This window comes from Adiantum capillus-veneris, chromosome 7 (genome assembly GCF_014529385.1).
Source record: "Adiantum capillus-veneris isolate H3 chromosome 7, ASM1452938v2, whole genome shotgun sequence".
NCBI lineage: Eukaryota > Viridiplantae > Streptophyta > Polypodiopsida > Polypodiales > Pteridaceae > Adiantum > Adiantum capillus-veneris.
The window spans coordinates 21,727,906-21,744,696 of NC_140937.1; the positions used below are offsets into that span (position 1 = coordinate 21,727,906).

The 16,791-nt window shown below is 42.7% G+C and overlaps 1 protein-coding gene across 3 annotated transcripts; it reads right to left on the reverse strand.

Annotated features, from left to right (window-relative positions):
* Positions 1–246: 246 nt before the first annotated feature.
* Positions 247–16,256, reverse strand: LOC147453537 (ent-kaurenoic acid oxidase 1-like). Of its 3 annotated transcripts, XM_086515704.1 has the most exons (9): positions 15,981–16,256; positions 15,379–15,715; positions 6,678–6,827; positions 3,073–3,327; positions 2,036–2,113; positions 1,868–1,949; positions 1,561–1,667; positions 749–867; positions 255–518 (listed from the first exon to the last, which is right to left on the reverse strand). In XM_086515704.1, exons 1-9 carry the CDS (start codon positions 16,223–16,225, stop codon positions 428–430), a joined length of 1,464 nt encoding a protein of 487 aa, XP_086371830.1. In that variant the 5' UTR covers positions 16,226–16,256; the 3' UTR covers positions 255–427. The 3 variants fall into 3 exon arrangements, with proteins under 3 accessions (XP_086371831.1, XP_086371830.1, XP_086371833.1); XM_086515705.1 differs by lacking the exon at positions 6,678–6,827 and having other exon boundaries at positions 247–518; XM_086515707.1 differs by lacking the exon at positions 1,561–1,667 and having other exon boundaries at positions 259–518.
* Positions 16,257–16,791: the final 535 nt, after the last annotated feature.

Sequence of the window (16,791 nt, forward strand, 5' to 3'; positions counted from 1 at the left end):
TCCCCTTGCATTGAACACAAGGTATTAATTTTTAGATTGGGATATATATAAGTTTTTAGTAATGGTCTCCATACATTGCTCATCACCCATTTTTTCTAGGTGGACATTTCCATCTACCTACCTATGGTATGGAGCCAATAGTTTATATAGTTATTCTCCTTGAGGCTTAAAATCATCTTATAGATTTGAAAATAAGCTACAAACTCACGAATGGGTTGTTAATGATTAGGAATTTGTGGCTCGCAACTACTCTTATTTAGGCTATCACCCATCATGTTGAACATGTGAAACTACATATAATACTGGTATAAAAGCTAGTCTTTGAGGATAGAGTCACCTTACAAGGATTTTAGTACAACTTCCTGCCATTGATAGGCTTTGGATGCAATAAGTTGAGACAAATTTGGCCCTTAAGAATATAGTAACTCTACAAGGGTTCTAGTACAACTTCCCCGCCATCAATAGGCTTTGGATGTGGTAAGTATGTGACCGGTGCATCAGGATTAACAAGGCTCCATCTGTAAGACTCCAAAAAAACCAATGGTGATGTAAGACTAGCCTTACTGTGCCATAGAATATCTCATCCCATTTTAAATGCAATATAAACTAATATTATCATGTGGAGTTACATCTTGACTATAGTCCTATTTTCCCACCCGATACTAAGCTTATTGTTGTTTTCAACATGGCTAATGCATTTTCTCCAATTAAAATATTGAATAATCACATAATTCTAGTATGTACTCACTTGTAATTTGTAAGTAGTATGTGTATGAACAAGCGTGATGATAGTAGTGCTAGCGTATTTCCAGGGCATAATCGTGGACCATGCCCAAAAGGCATATAAAATCCTGATCGAGGAGGCTCCTGCACAAGCTTAAAAATATCAAGATATGTACATAGAAACAATCCTAGGTGCTTATGTGTAGGGAAAAGAGGAGAGTTCGTGTGTGTGCGCGCGCGTGTGTGTGTGTGTGTGTGTGTTGGGGGGTGGCGGTGGGGGGGTACATCTAAATTCCTTTCATAAGGGGATTCTTTTTCAAACCTTGTCTTTGTATCACATACATACTCAAGTTCTCTCCAAACCATTGAAGATGGTCTCCCATCACATGGATTTCCAACTTGAGTTACCTTATGGAGAAGGTATAAAATTTGTTACCATGGTCTAGATGTTAGTATCCATTTCTTAATCTTTGGTTGAGATTGTGTTTTTCAAGGATGCATACTTAATATGTAGTTATGCGTTCAATAGAACTATAATGCATAGTTATGAGTCCAAAAAGAGCTATCAATATCAATTTTCATATCATAAACTGTGAATGATATATTTTAGTACATGCGGGCGTTAATGATTGAATTTATGTGTATTCTTAATATGATTATCCAAGAACTTGGCATTCTTTATTTATGAGGATGATTTCTTATGGGTGAATAAAAAGTCTTGGAACTTGAATGTTGTGTAAAAATTCAATGTGTAATGTGATTCCAAGTGGAGAGCATAATATGTGCAAGAGTGAATCAACATGTAGAGCTTGTAGAAAAAATGTTAGGAAGAATTACTATAAATCGATCGGGATCAAAGTTGTCAGGGTCTGTGAAAAGATTTGAGTCCATATGAGAGGCTCGCAACCATGCTACAACTTTCCAACCTTTTGGAAAATAGTATCCTGAAAAGTTGAATGTTTCAATTTGTAGATGTCTTAATTAAAAATTTCATTAAATAAATGTTTAGAATGAGTCCAAACGAAATGAAAACATTCCACTACTATAACTTCTTTGCTTTTTCTTTTGTGTTGAATGCATGTAACCTCTTACAACTATCACACAAGTATTAACAAAATCATCACAAATTCTTTGTTGCTTGTACCTTTGTAATTAATGCCTTCTTTCTTGACCGTTCGGAAAAGCATGGGAGAGACACTAATACGACGAAGGACTTCATCCAATACCTAAGAGCCGGCTACACAAGTTGTTATACTCAATTTATGTATCCATATCAATAGTTCTAAACTTGAAATTAACTAAAGGCACATACAAAGTTTGTATAAGGTGACTTCTTCAGGTCAGCTATCCAATCACCTTCTTTCTTACTTCGTAGTGACATATGCTCCATCTGTGCAAAATAACATCAAAACATGGAAGTCTTACAAAGAATAAACTATCTTATTTATTCCATACAACACACACATACGGGGTATGGAAGTATGGAAAAAATATGGTTCAAACTCCCAAGAAAGGACAGTTACATTGGCAATCGATTAGATATTGTTGCTAGTTCAAAAAAGTTTTGAACACTTCCTCAAAAATTTGCAGATGCTATTCATCATCTACCAAGGTTAGAGATTGTCAATGTCTCACTTCTCACTTCTCGATTCTCAATTCTCAGTATCAATGAAAAGGCAAGTATGTTTGATCATATCATATGATAAATACCATACAAGTAAGAAAAAACCTATGATAGTATCTTTTCTTTTTGGGTTTTCTGGATGCATGGAGGGGCCTAAAAGGATTATGCTTAAGTAGAATATTTCCTACATCTATATGCAATATGATCGAAATGCATCAAAACATAAAATAAATGCATGCATGCTCAAAACCATGTGATTGTACATATATCTGCATCATGTATCGACATTTGCACAATATAAAACTTCATAATTAGTTGCATATGAATGTTGCATGCTTTTTTATTACACACAAAGCTTCATCAACATATGTAGATAAGCATAGACATGCATGTGGAAACATTTACCCACATAGATCTATATATCTACATGTACAAATTGATATGCAAATATGTAAGATATTGGTTTTGAATACTTGAACACAAACATGAATGTGGAAACATTTACCCACATAGATCAATATATCTTCATGTACAAATTGACATGCAAATATGTAAGATATTAGTTTCAAAAACTCTAACTCACACGAATAGCACGAAAAGGTAGATATATCTCAGAAATAAGATTCAACAAACAAGCAAAGGTGGGAAAAACCTTGGCTCATACTATTAGAATATTTGTATGAGAGAAGGATAATTAACCTTAGGGTAAACTATAATGTCCTCACCCGAAGCTTATTCAAGACCTTTGTATTCTTTGCAAGAAACACCATAGTCCAAAGGAGGGTATAAGCTATGGATTCATGGCCAGCAAGAAGAAAGGAGATGATGTTATCAGATATCTCATCATCTATTAGACACTTGCCCTCCTCATCTCGCACCTCTAAAAGTACATCCAAAAAGTCCTCATCTTCTGCCTTGATTCCAGCATTTCGACGATCTTGGATGATAGAGTGCATGATCTCCGTCATGCTTTTACGACACTGCAACATATAGTACATAGGCTCTTTCTATTTCAATTTGAAGAAATATCTTGACCATAATTCATCCTCTCTCTCTCTCTCTCTCTCTCTCTCTCACACACACACACACACACACATGTGCGTGTGTGTGTGTGTGTGTGTGTGTAGCAATTCCCTATCTCTCTCGCTGCACATGTTATTGTGACATAAAAATTTGATGAAATTAGGGAAATAACACATTTCAAACTAATACTGTGTATGAAGAAAATGTACTCATTGAACTTTAAAATTATGATATCAGGAACGATAGTTCTTAATTCAAAAGGTAGATTAATGTTCTTTCCTATAAAAATTTTGCATTTCAAATGTGAACCCTTATTATTCTTTTTAACATTTTGTTTCTACATTTTCTCCGAAGATTTTATTTATGCTAAACTTATGGTGTACTTAACATGGTGTGTAGTCTTTTCATGAAAATAATTGAAAAAGTCGTTTTGGCTGCCTACTTGATTCTTTATCATGGTTAGGACAAGGTTACAAGGAGGTTCATTAGAAAGGGAATGGAATCTAGGAGGGCCTCTTTATTTGGCAGTTTAAGAGAGTCAAACCTTTTGTATGAAAAAAGAAATCAAAGAACAACTTTAACATTTAAATTAAATTATTCAGATCAAGCAATTGTAGTTTGATGTTACAGGCAGTTTTTGTTTCATAAAAGTATGCAAGTTACGCAATACACAACTTTATGCAGTTTTCTAAAGGTTATTTTAGTATGTGGTTATTGTTGTTTGCTATCACTTTAATATTTACTTTATCACAACAAAGAAAAAGAAAAAGAAGAAGTGCTCTATTTGTCAAAAACATGGGCATTATGCAAAGAGATGTCCTTACATGTGTATGACTTGTCAAAAAGGGGAGGTTTGTGTCAAGTATTGCATGTCAAAGTTGTCCAAGGAGTTAGAAGAATGACGAGAGCCCTGTGAATGGGCATATTTGTAGGCCACGAATAATGGATACTCCTGATGTGTCACATTGGATGGGTGACAAAGATGTCAGAGTGAGCAGCGGAAGGTGTAGAGAGAGAGAGAGAGAGAGAGAGAGAGAGAGAGAGAGACAGCGGACACACAAGAGACAGATAGGCAAGCTCCAATAACTCCAGATGGCAAAACTGCTTTATACAAAAGAAGATGAATGGGAGAGTGTAGCCCCACCCCTTCCTAGGTAGGCAAGACCAGAAGCCCTAACGACAATCCACAAAAATACCCATGAATATGGAAAAAATGAAAAAGGACCATAATAGGTTCGTCCAAGCAAAGTGCTAAGCAAAACCCTAAATGTACCTGTAGATCCTTGCCCAGCACGTGTATGGGTGGCCAATCCACAACCAAGGGCCAATGCACGTGATGTGTGTGATTTTTTATCCCAAACTAAAATTTAAAATCTAGTGAGTAAATTCATATCATGTGATATATCTATAGAAAGAACTCAATGTATAAATCGCAAATTTATAATCTCTACTCAAATTTAAAAAGTTATGGAAGTCCAAAAATCATAAAATTGTCTATCTTCTTTTTTGCCGAAAAAAGAGGAACCGTTTACCGCTCTTACACATTCTTGCACACATAGCATGCATCTATTTGTCAATATGATTATCACTTCCATAATCTCATGACAAATAAATTAGCCCTTCTAAACCCCATCTTCTTTCTAATTCTAATGTCTTTATAAATGGTTCTTTGATTGATATATTATAATTTATATACGTGAGTATACAAAAAAATACATATATACATACACACACACTCGACGAAAAGTCTATACAAGATTGTACGTTGAAATCAATTAATAGACAATATTGTATAACCTATAGAGGTGTGTGTATGTGTGTGTGTGTGGGACGTGCGTGGGGACGGGAGGGGGGGGGGGGGGGGGGGGGAGATAGCATGCATGCTATTTATTTACGCATTCTCCTTTCACTCGTCTTTTCCTTTTTGTAAATCTTTCCTTTCTCTTTTCTTCTCTTTAGAGTTACATTGGAGTCTCCTAATATATATTGAATTTATTTGACCTTACTATTGTAAAGTTATATGGAGGAAATACTCATGAACCATTCATCATGTAATCATGATGATGATTGGAAAGTGATTAGTTAAAAGAGTAACCTAATGCACAATAGATTAGAATGTAGACACAAATAAGCTTGATTATTCAACACGCAAGAGTATTCCAATGCCTCTTAAATAGGCACTACAAGTGGAGATCTTTCCACCAACATATTTGTAAACAAGAGTCCCCTTTGACCTTACTCTGGATTTTTCACATGGAATCACATGGCTACACATGATGGCTTGGCCTCTTGATTATTCAACACACACAGAGTAATTACCATGCCTCTTATATAGGCACTTCAAGTGGAGATCGTTCCACCAAGATATTTGTAAACAAGAGTCCCTTTTGACCTTACACATGATCACTCACATGGAATCACATGGCTACACATGATGTCTTGGCCTATATGTTTCATCACATATCTTGGCCTACAAATTCACATGACTATGGACATGTATGTCTACATGGATAGAGGTCATTCACAGAGTTGTGTGCAACAAATCTTGCACCCCAACAATTGTATGACCTCTTATAAAAAAGAATATTACACCACCCTATCTATATACTATGATCTCTAAGGACGTGCATTCCAATTATGGTAATATATTGTACACCATTCCAATAGGGATAATTTGGTGTGAAAATTTTTGCCACAAATTGATAAAAAAAAATAGCTCACTTTTCTTGCATGAAAAAGTTGAGAATGAGATTAATCACAATATCGAAAGGTTATTTGAGTATTACTAAACCGTGACTAGATTTTCTAGCAAATGGTCTAAGAATTCTCTTCACATAGTTATATTGTGGTATTTTTATAGATGAGGGGCTAATTGTTGAAAAAACACCATCTTTATTTTAACTTCAAAAAACATGTGCTTGCAGAGATTTGTCCTACATCTTCGATTTTGATGCTTAATTAAAGCTAAAAAGAAAAAATACATTAAGCACCTTCACAATGAAAAGTACCTCAATTCGAGAAAATATGGAATGTGGCCTTTTATTTGCACGAATAGTGGCTATATAGACAAAGATTCCAACTAAAACAAACTTTTGTATGGTAAATTTTTAATAGGAGGCTTTACAGACCCAAAGGTATGCTTTGAACAAAGTTAAAGGCATCCAACCCTTAAAATCCACTAAATTCCAAATTTCATTCTCAAATTTTTGCTTGGATCTCCTAAGCTTAGTTCATGTTTTTGAAGGGTTTGAGAATTTTTTAACGAGTGTCCTTTCATTGTGAATGATGAAAAGATTGTATGAAGTACCTGTAACGCATTATAGTAAGTAAATCCAGGAATGTTTATTGGGAAGGCCCGTACTCCTCCAACTAGTCCTCGGGTAAAACCTAGCATCTTCTTGACAAGTGGGCCTGAATTTAGGCTAAGGAAAGAGTCACAAATTTCCTCAAATGTTACCTGAAAATTTCAAACTTTTATGTTTTACTTTTGAACTTTGTTATAGCTACAAGAGAAAAAAATATTGATGCACATAATCTCACACTACTTGACCAAATGTAGAAATGACAATGAGATTCATCACTAGGCTGATTTTTCCAATAAAATGTTAATTTGAAAGGTAATCATAGAAGTCCAACTGCAGTGTTACAAAATAACCATGCAAAAAAGGTGTTAGCAAAAGGTGCGTTGGGTTATCCATGTTTATGTTTTTATTGTTTGTCACTTGATAATGGATAACAAAAAAATCATACCCACATTTAGGTTTTGAAGACGACCATTTTAGCAATGGCTTGAAGTAGAAGTGGTTGTTTAAAAATTCAAAATTTTAGTGCAAAAAGTATTCCCTACAAATAAGGAGCTGGGAAAATGTAATGATGTTGTCGAAATATTCAAGTTATCACTAGTCTTGTCAGAGAATGAGCAACTTTAGTGGCTTCTGTAAAAAAATCACCAATAATTGTGAAGAGGTCAAAAGGAAAAACACCTTGAAGGAGTTGATTACAAATTGCAGAAAAAATTAGTGATGTAGAGATTTCCCATTTGTAGTTATCTTGAAGGACTAATTTGTTGAAATCATTTCAAAGATAAGTCATAAGATTTTTAAGCACGCTCAAAACTTCATGGAAAGGCTTGACCATCTTCCCCCTCTTGCACAGCTCTCCCCTCCCCACCCCACCCCACATTACCCTCGCGCTGCCCTCCCCTGCTCCCCCCTCGCGTTGCCCTCTCTCGCCCTCTACGTGCCGTTGGCCCCACCATCATTGCCTCTCGTGCTGCCCCCACCCGGCCCTGCATCTTCCATCTCCTCTAGCCCCCACCCCCCTTCACCCTCGAGCGGTATCTGTGGGCTTCCTTCAGCCTACTAGTAGCTATTGACATCTTCGCCCTCTTCTTTACAACAAGAGACACAGAATGGCAGCCCCTCCTCCACCTTCGAGGGACTCTACAAAAGCCCTCTCGTCCGACACCGTGAAACCGACCCTTCAACTTGCTCTTTTGCTAGAAGAGCAAGCAAGATTGATAGCTGAGATGGAACGACTTCAAGCCACCTTGGTCATTTGCAAGATTGTAGACACACGCGGCCAGCAGAGGCGAGGTTCGAGACTTGCTCCAGGCCCGACTCCTCACTAAAGTGGGAAAGATCAGTGATGTGTAGATTTTCAAGAGAGGCTATTACCAGATAGAGTTTGAGTCTTCAGAGATGGCAGCCAAAGTGATATCAATGAGCTCGCTAGGCATTCGGGTGGCTTGATAGTGGCACCATGGTTTGGACCCGACTTGGTCTGCTTGAGGAGGAGACAAATCTTCCTATCTCAGTTTGCTTCTTAAGCCTGAGGTGGGAGTATCTTCCCTTATTTTTTAGTTGTGGCCAATGCCGTAGGGTTACCCACTGTCCGGCTTCTTGTTCCGGTCAAAGGTAGTTTTATTGTCTCACATGAGTGGTGGTTGGATCAGACAGAGTGTGGAGTATTTTGAGCTTCATTTGTAGACGATGCGGCATGTCCACGCAAGAGAGCTCGGCCAGCTCCACAGCCATAGGCTCCTAGGGTTGGCCCTCCACCAAGTTCTAAGGTCCGTTCAACGAGGGCTTCAAAGACCTCAAAGATCTAGCTTCAGTAGTGGCAAATGGCCAAACTGAGAAGGGATGGCACCAGGTCCTTCTTGCCCAAGTGGCCGTTCTACTATCCTTTGACAGGAGTGGATTCCTATGAGGAACCGCTTCGGACCTTTGAAGCAAGAGACTACCTCAGACCATTCCCCCCCTCCACCTCTTTTGTGCAGGAGGATCCACCCCGCCCCCAGCCCCAACCACCACCAGCCTCACCTTCTCCATCATCAAACCCCCCCCCCCCCCCTTCTCCTCCTCCAGCAACTAGATCTGAGCACATTCCTGTTGCATGTCGTTCCTTGGACACCTCTTTTGTTGCGAGTAGGCTGGTTCGAGAGAGAGAGCCACACTTCTTTTGACCTCCCTTCTTGGTTGGGACCTCGGCCTTTCAGGCTATTCCAAGGGACCTCTCCAGTTTTGACATCAAGAGACGGTGAGATCTCTTCAGCTACGCCTTCACTCGATTTCTTGGCGACCCCCATGCTAGCTTAGACGTGGCTTGGTTTCGGTTCCATGTCCTGTTTCTTATTGCATGTGGTACAGATGCTCTAGATTCTGCAGTGGGATACTCTTTTCCACTTTCTGGTCGGGACTAGTAGGATTGGACCTTGGATTCGTTACTTGGTTGGCTTCAGACTCAAGCCCTTGAGTTCTCTCATCACATATCACATATTTGGTGCAGACTTTATGGAGGCTGGCCAAGTTCACAATGACATTGCCCAATGTCACAAGCTGCAAAAACATTAATATTCACTTTTTTGCAAATGCGTAGTTCTCCCCTTGCTATGTATACATTCTTGAGGACTCTTGGGTGGAGGATATGGCTCAGAGGACTGCATAGTCATCTAGGGCCTCGGTGGGATATGTGATGCAAACTTGTTTGTCTCGAGGTCGATTGGATGCGGACTACTCCCCATTCAAACGGGCCTTGAGGCTTGAAGACTGCTCGCTTGGCTGTTGCAACAGCATCGATTTTCTCTCACTAACCCGATGAGGATAGCAATATCTACGGCCTTGGAAGACCACAATTTGTGCGGCATCGGCGTCCGTTGAGACAGGTGCTCCAGAGATGCCTTGTGGATGGACCTATTGATATTCTCATGCTAGAAGAGCATCATCTGTGTGAGACACATTCAGCAATGTGAACACGTTCTACGAAGTCAAAGTAGATATAAGACATTTTGGTCATATGTCGTTTCTTCCTCCAAGAGTCTGTAGCTCGCTTGGCTACGACTAGGGAGGAGGAGAAGCCACTCCGACGAGGCATTGCCTCCTTACAATGGATGCACAAGCGTCACCTAGGTAGCCCTTGGAATGGAGGAGCAGATGCAGCAGGCTTGGCAGGAGCTGATCACCATTGACGGCAGTGCCACGAATTTGTCTTTCGTCGTCAGGCATCTCATTGGACTCAGGTGGGCAACAGAGTTTCTTGCGAAATATTTGAGATTGTGGGTCCTCGTGAGGTCCTCGCCATGCACACACGAATGTTGGCCATGTAAGGAGGCTCGATGGGTCTGTTGCTATAGAGCCCAAGGATATGCGCACAGTTGCTATTAGGTGTTGACATAAATGCCTTGCTTAGTCACTGAGGAGATGCGCCAAAGGCTTGAGAGCGTGCTCTGCCAGAGGAGGTACAAGAGGCCCTCAGGGCACTTGCGAGGGGTAGCTACCCAGGGGAGGATGGTTTGACTCCCAGCTTCTTCTTGGAGTACTAGGAGGTGCTTGGTCGAGACCTTTGTAGTGCTTACTAGCACATTCCGCACACTGGGGAGATGCCCGACAACATGAGCGAGGGATTAATCTATCTTATCCCCGAAGAGGGAAGCTCCTTAGACTAGATTCGATAGGGGCAACCCATCACCATTCTCAACTCAGCCTACAAAATATTAGCAAACGCTCTCAGTTTGAGAATTCAGCCGCTACTTGAGAGCACTATGCATGAGACACAAACGGGTTTTTTCAAGGAGCATAGCATCCTTGACAACATTTTCTTCGAGAAGAGGATCTTGTGGTACTCCTCAATTTTGAGAAGGCATATGATAGAGTTGATTTGGGCTTCCTTGAGGGAACTATGCGTCAGATGGGGTTTTCAGATGCATGAACTAGGGGCGTGTCAGCATTCTATAGGTGTGTGCACAGTCAAGTGTTGTTTGCAGGAGGAAGAGGGGAACGCTTCATGCTCACACAATTGGTTCAACAAGGCTGCCCTCTTCTATGTTGGGCGATGAGCAGGTTTTTGACCTCATAGGAGGTTGGTTTGCGTGGATTGCAATTGCCTATTTGAGGAGAGGAGCGTTTGGACACTAAGTTTGTTGATGACTCACGTATGTTTTTGGAGGGCCGGGAGGCCAACTTGCACAAGTGTGAGCACTCTCTTGAAGTGTTATGTTGTGTGCCAAGAGCATTGATCAACTGGCGGAAGACAGTGGGTTTCTAGGTTGGTAGTGCTCCCATGCCCGAGTCGCTTGGAGAGGGCTTTAGGTGGATCCCTCCAAGGACATCCGTATGCTACTTGGGCTATCAGGTTGGTTTGGATCCATCACCAGAGCAGCAAGTTTCTCCTCTCCTCCTTCCCATCAAGAGGAAACTGCTCCACTGGAGCTCACCACGGCTTTCTTTGGTTGGAAGGGATTGTGGTGGCCAAGTAGGCGTTGTTGGCTGTTATGTGGTACATCACATTTTACTGGATTTTCTTGAGCTCTTGCATTAGCCAGCTGGAGAGGCTGATCAGGAACTTCTTGTGGTCAGGGTGAGACACACAATCGGCTCAAGCCAACGTCTCTAGGAAGATCATCACTTTAAATTACTCGCATGGAGGGTTGGGATCATCGACCCAACACGGCACAGTAGATGAGTCCTTGGGAAGCTTGTGGCCAGAGGACTTCTTCTAGACAAGAGAGGAACCCTCGAAGGAGCTCTTGCTATACCCAATTTGGCCTGGGTCCCACAGATGGGTGGCACATGGAGCCTTTCCATCCGTAGAGTTGCGCAGAGTAGGCCTAACCAAGAGATGGGAGGACTGCTTTTCTGCGAGCTTACTTCGGTAGTTGCAGAGTAGTCTTAAGCAGCACCAACCCACAAGCATTGAGGAGCGTTTGAGGAAGCTACTTGTTTGGAGCCCTATGGTCAGCACACAGCAAGGCCACATGGTTGGTAGCATACCTCATGTCTCTTCGGGTACGATGGCAGAGGGTCCAGCCCGCTCTTTTGGGGAATGGCTGTAGTTTGTAGTACTTTATGAAGAGATTCAGGGTATTCAGCTGTGAGATAAGAGGGGTGCAGAGCTTGCGTTAGGATATTGTAGAGTGGCTATACCTACAAAGCCAACAGAGTGGCACTATTAGGTGCAGCAGAAGGCGTAAGGATTTAGCTCAGATCTAGTACTCCGCACAAACACAAGGGACACTTTACTTCGCTTGAAAGAACTGAACTAAATCGAATTAAAAAGAGGCGCGCGCGCGTGCGAGAGAGAGAGAGAGAGAGAGGGGGACGACACCAAACGTCAAGTCCCAAACCCTCAAGGGCCCCCTTGCTCTGTTGCCAGAGCAAGTGCTTTCTTTATTCTTGCACAAGTGCTGATACAATGACTAAATGTTGAGATGTTGATGGTAATAAGTACTGCTACCGATGTTGGGTACTACTGAGATATTGAAAGAAACTGCGGGTACTGGAGTAATGTGGGGTATTGTGGTACTGATGAGTTATGTGTTGACGACGAGGTACTGATGGGGTCTTTGTTAACGACGACGACGACAACGAGGTATTGATGGGTTCTATGTCGACGACGATGACGACGACGACGAGGTACTGAAGGGTTCTATGTCGATGACGATGACGATGACGAGGAGGTACTGATGGGTTCTCAGTCGACGACGATGACGATGACGATGACGATGACGACGAGGTACTAATGGGTACTGTGTTGACGACGACAACAACACTAAGGCTGAATCCTGAATCTGCTAGCGATGTCAATGGCAAGGGATCTACAACCACGAGGTCTGCTGGCGTTTCACAATTGGAAACGCTGGTCATCATGGCTGAAAAACGCTGAGCATGCTGCTTGAGAAAACGCTAGAGGGACTGAGGTGACTGCAGGTCTGCTGGTGCTTCTGCTCCCTCCAAGTCTTCTGTTGTCGCTGGGCTTCCTTTATAGCAGGCAAAGGCTGGGTCGAGCAAGGACAAAGGCAGCCCGACGACCAAGCCAATAAAATGTTGAAAATGAGTTATTAAAAATAACCTGATAAGAGGTGGTTCATACGCAGCAAATTACCTCTATGCTGAAATAACTATATTGTTCAAGAGAGAGTATGCAATTATGACCGGCCTGGACGTGCACGTCCTGCTAGAGGCTCACAAAGGTGCCAAGCTCAGTCCTAAGCTAATGACTCATGCTAGAGTGTAGCAGAACATGTCCATGTATCGCAAGTGAAGTGCGCACGTGACATTCCCTCCCGTTCAAGGTGAGGCAAAACTGCCGAACTTCTATCTTGGAATTCTTTTCTGTACTTCTGATGCTAACTGCTTCTGATGCATGTGGATGCATAACCAATGAAGATTCCTCCAAACGGGTGGATACTTCGGATGTAGATCTGGTGCAATGTAAAAACCTACCATACGAGTTGCTAGGTAGCCTTACTACTGTCGCTAGATATCAGCCTTTGTGTTGACTCTGCCTTGCGAGCAAGTACTACCACTCGAATAATCATGTCGTGAAAACATTGCGGGTGAAGCTGGAAGGTAAGGGTGCTTGGAGGTATTTCCAAGGGTTTCTTGTCGATAGAAGTGGATACACGCTACTTGCGAATGCGAATGCAGAAGAGGGTTACGGATCCTGTCTCCAACTCCTTCCATATCCGCATAAGAGGCAAGTAGATCTTGGTACTCAAGATCTGGGTTCTCGTGTATCCGATGTCAATCTTCCTTCAAAGACATGGCAATGACGATGGGAGCTAATAAGTCCATGATCAAGACTCGAAGATTCTTTCAGGGGAAAAAAACTGAGAGAGGTTCCTTGGGTTCTTGGTTTTGCTTGGATTCTTGATGGTTCTTTGGTTTTTGGGTTCTTGAGTTATTGAGGTTCTTGATTCTTGATGGTTCTTCCCTTGAGTTGGCGAAGTTGAAGCACGCACAGAGCTCTGATACCAATGTTAGGTGCAGCAGAAGGGTTTAAGGATTTAGCTTGGATCTAGTCTCGATCTAGTACTCCGCACAAACACAAGGAACACTTTGCTTCACTTGAAAGAACTGAACTGGATGAAAGAGAGAGACACAAGAGAGAGAGAGAAGAGACAACACGGGATGTCGGGTCTCAAACCCTCAAGGGCCCCCTTGCTCTGTTGCCAGATCAAGTACTTTCTTTATTCTTGCACAATGTTGATATTGACAAAGTGCTGAGGTACTGATGTTGGGTACTATTGGTACTACTGAGGACTCATCTTGAGCCATACACCATCATTCACTTCCGCTGCACATTACATCCCCTTCGCGGCCTTGCGTTCACCGACGAGGCTATGCTGAAAACTGATGGGAAGAAATCTGAATGATGGATCGGAATCTGAAAACGCTGGCTAAACTGAAAACGCTTGGAGAATCCGGCGAGGGAACGGTTGCGGGACGCTGTGGTATCGCAAGGCGGGGGCTGATCTACTGATGAAAATGCCAAGGGCTGAAAGTGCTGATCTGGCTTGAGAAAACGCTGAGGTTATTGCTGAAAACACTTTCACACCATTGGGCACTTAGAGACAGCAGAAGACCCGGAGGGAGCAGAAGCACCAGCAGACCTGCAGTGACCTCAGTCCCTCTAGTGTTTTCTCTGGCAGCATGATCAGCATTTTTCAGCCATGATGACCAGCGTTTCCAATTGTGAAGCGCCAGCAGACCTCAGCCTAGCCTCGTCGTGGTTGCAAGTCCCTTGCCATTGACATCGCTAGCAGATTCGGCATTCAACCTTAGCATCGCCGTCTCGTCGACACAGAACCCATCAGTACCTCGTCGTCGTCGACATAGGATGATTGTGATACAAGAAGGCCAGCCTACACTCCAGCTAGCCACCAAGTTAGTTCCTCATGAGTGGAGGAGAGATAGAGAGATAGAGAGTGTTGTTGGGAGCTCATCTACAGCCTGGCACTGTGGTTCATCTAGCGAGCGAGTTGCTTCAACATCTTCGAGGCTCGACCCATTCCATCAGCGAAGATTGTCCGTGACATTTGGTTGGAGCTGATCTTCACACTTAGGGGCAGTTTGAGAGACTCCAAGGCAGCACCGGCCGCATGTGGGAGCGTCACGAGGCCTTCTAGCAACTTTGGCATCTAGGGCCCTTCTTCACCATGGTCCATGGCACTTCTAGATGGCGGTACCGTCCACCAATGTGCTTACTTCCTCCTTCGATCACTTGATTTAGTCATCATTGTACATATCTTGTCTTTCCATTGGGAGTCTCCCCACATGTTAATGTAGCCCTCTCTAGCAAGGGCAATTGTAGCTCATTGAGCAGTTTTCTAAACTAATGGAAGGATCTTTTTCTTGACAAATAAAAAAATAAAAAAAATCATTGAAAAATACTTATACATGTATGTTATAGGTCTATGAACCTTCTATATTACTGATAGAAAAGCTGATGACATTTGACAACCATCCACACTAGGTGAAAAAGTGTAGTTTTACATAAAACATCCTATTGTGCCATTAAACACTAGCCTATAGTTACGCAAAAGTGCTACCTCACAGAGCAATGGGAAAATGCATTGTCCCTCACATTAGGCAAATTACACAATTTAACACTGATACCACTCCTAAGAAAGTAAGAGGCATTATTTAAATGCAAGCCATGGATGTTGAATGATGACTACCTTCATGGAAACCAATATATAGGAGAAAACTAGATTGTTGAAATCTCACCTGTTTTAACTTGTCTCCAAGGATGATGTTCTTCTCATGGGCCCATTGTGCTAGGGCATTCGTAAACCGCCTCTCTTGACGAAGAAGACTCCTTCTCAAAGGTAGTGGGTGAGTTATAGCATCTGTGAGTAGTTTGCGCATGCGTTTGTGTTGGGCCCCTTCCACAACCACCATGCAAGAAGGCCCCACAACTTTGGGCGTTGGCCAACCGGATGCAAAAGTTGATCCGTCCCCTTGATGTCCTAACACAAATTTGTTCATCTCCGGGCTACACGTGATGATGCAAGGGCTGCCAAACAGGTGAGCTTTGTAGATTCCATCACTGTGGCCTTTGTACCTGCCATAAGAATGGTCTTGAACAAATTTGCATGCTTGAAAGGAAATACATGCTTTTTCAAAACTGCTACCAAATCAAGGCAAAGAGGAAGATATGCTCTCTCTCTCTCTCTCTCTCTCTCTCTCTCTCTCTCTCTCTCTCTCTCTCTCTCTCTCTCTCTCTCTCTCTCTCTCTCTCTCTGTGTGTGTGTGTGTGTGTGTGTGTGTGTGTGTGTGTGTGTGAGAGAGAGAGAGAGAGAGAGAGAGAGAGAGAGAAGCCATAGTACCGTGAGAGGAAATGGCGGCGAAAGTAGGCTTCTGGGTCGCGCTTGAAGAGGCGGACAAAGGAGAGCATGCCGCCGATGAAGGGCCAGCCCAGCGAGCCCGGCGGCAGCTTCGAGCCGGGCGGGATGGCAGAGGGCGAGGGCAGATACCACCACTCGTTGGCCATCCTCGCCACCCATGCCACCGCCACTACGACAACCGCTAGTGCTGCCCAGCTCGTAGTCGTATTAGCCACCTCCCAATCCATCAGCCTGCTCCTTGCTCTTTCCACCCGCCCTCTTTTTATATAGTAGATACCCTCCCTCGTTGATAGTCCTATCCTATTCCATTTTAATCCTTTGTGGCGTCATCTTCAAGGACGGGCAAAGGGATATTTTTGGCTTTTGGCCCGAGTCTTTCATTTTAAAGATTCCCTAACGATGCGATTGAGGACTCGGGAGGACTTGAGGCAAGAGGGGTAAAAGTCCGCCAACAGAAATTTGGCAAAGATGCCATAGCAACGGTCGGAGCGGTGAGGGTTTGCACATTCATCGATAGGACGAGTGGAGGGCAAAAGCAATGCTTGAGGGAACCTCCATGTTCTCGCCAAAAGGCAGGCAGTTGATGTCAATGATCTCATCTTGACAGCTTGGCAGCTTAAGAAGACGAAGATGAAGATGAAATCCTTGTAGCCCATTAGGCGAGCGTTTAACAAACTCGGATGCATTCATGTGATGCAGAAGGAAGAATGGCACAATGTTTTGAGGAGCCGAACCATGAGAGAAAGAGGGACAGAGAGGGAGAGAGCATCATGCATGGAGAACAATCCACTCC

Coding starts and splice junctions, on each gene's coding strand:
- LOC147453537 (XM_086515704.1), bottom strand. CDS start 16,225: ATGGATTGGGAGGTGGCTAATACGACTACGAGCTGGGCAGCACTAGCG. Junction 3,328..6,677: donor CTTACTATAATGCGTTACAG/GTACTTCATACA, acceptor TATATGTTGCAG/TGTCGTAAAAGCATGACGGA. Junction 519..748: donor ATACTACTTACAAATTACAA/GTGAGTACATAC, acceptor GGAGTCTTACAG/ATGGAGCCTTGTTAATCCTG.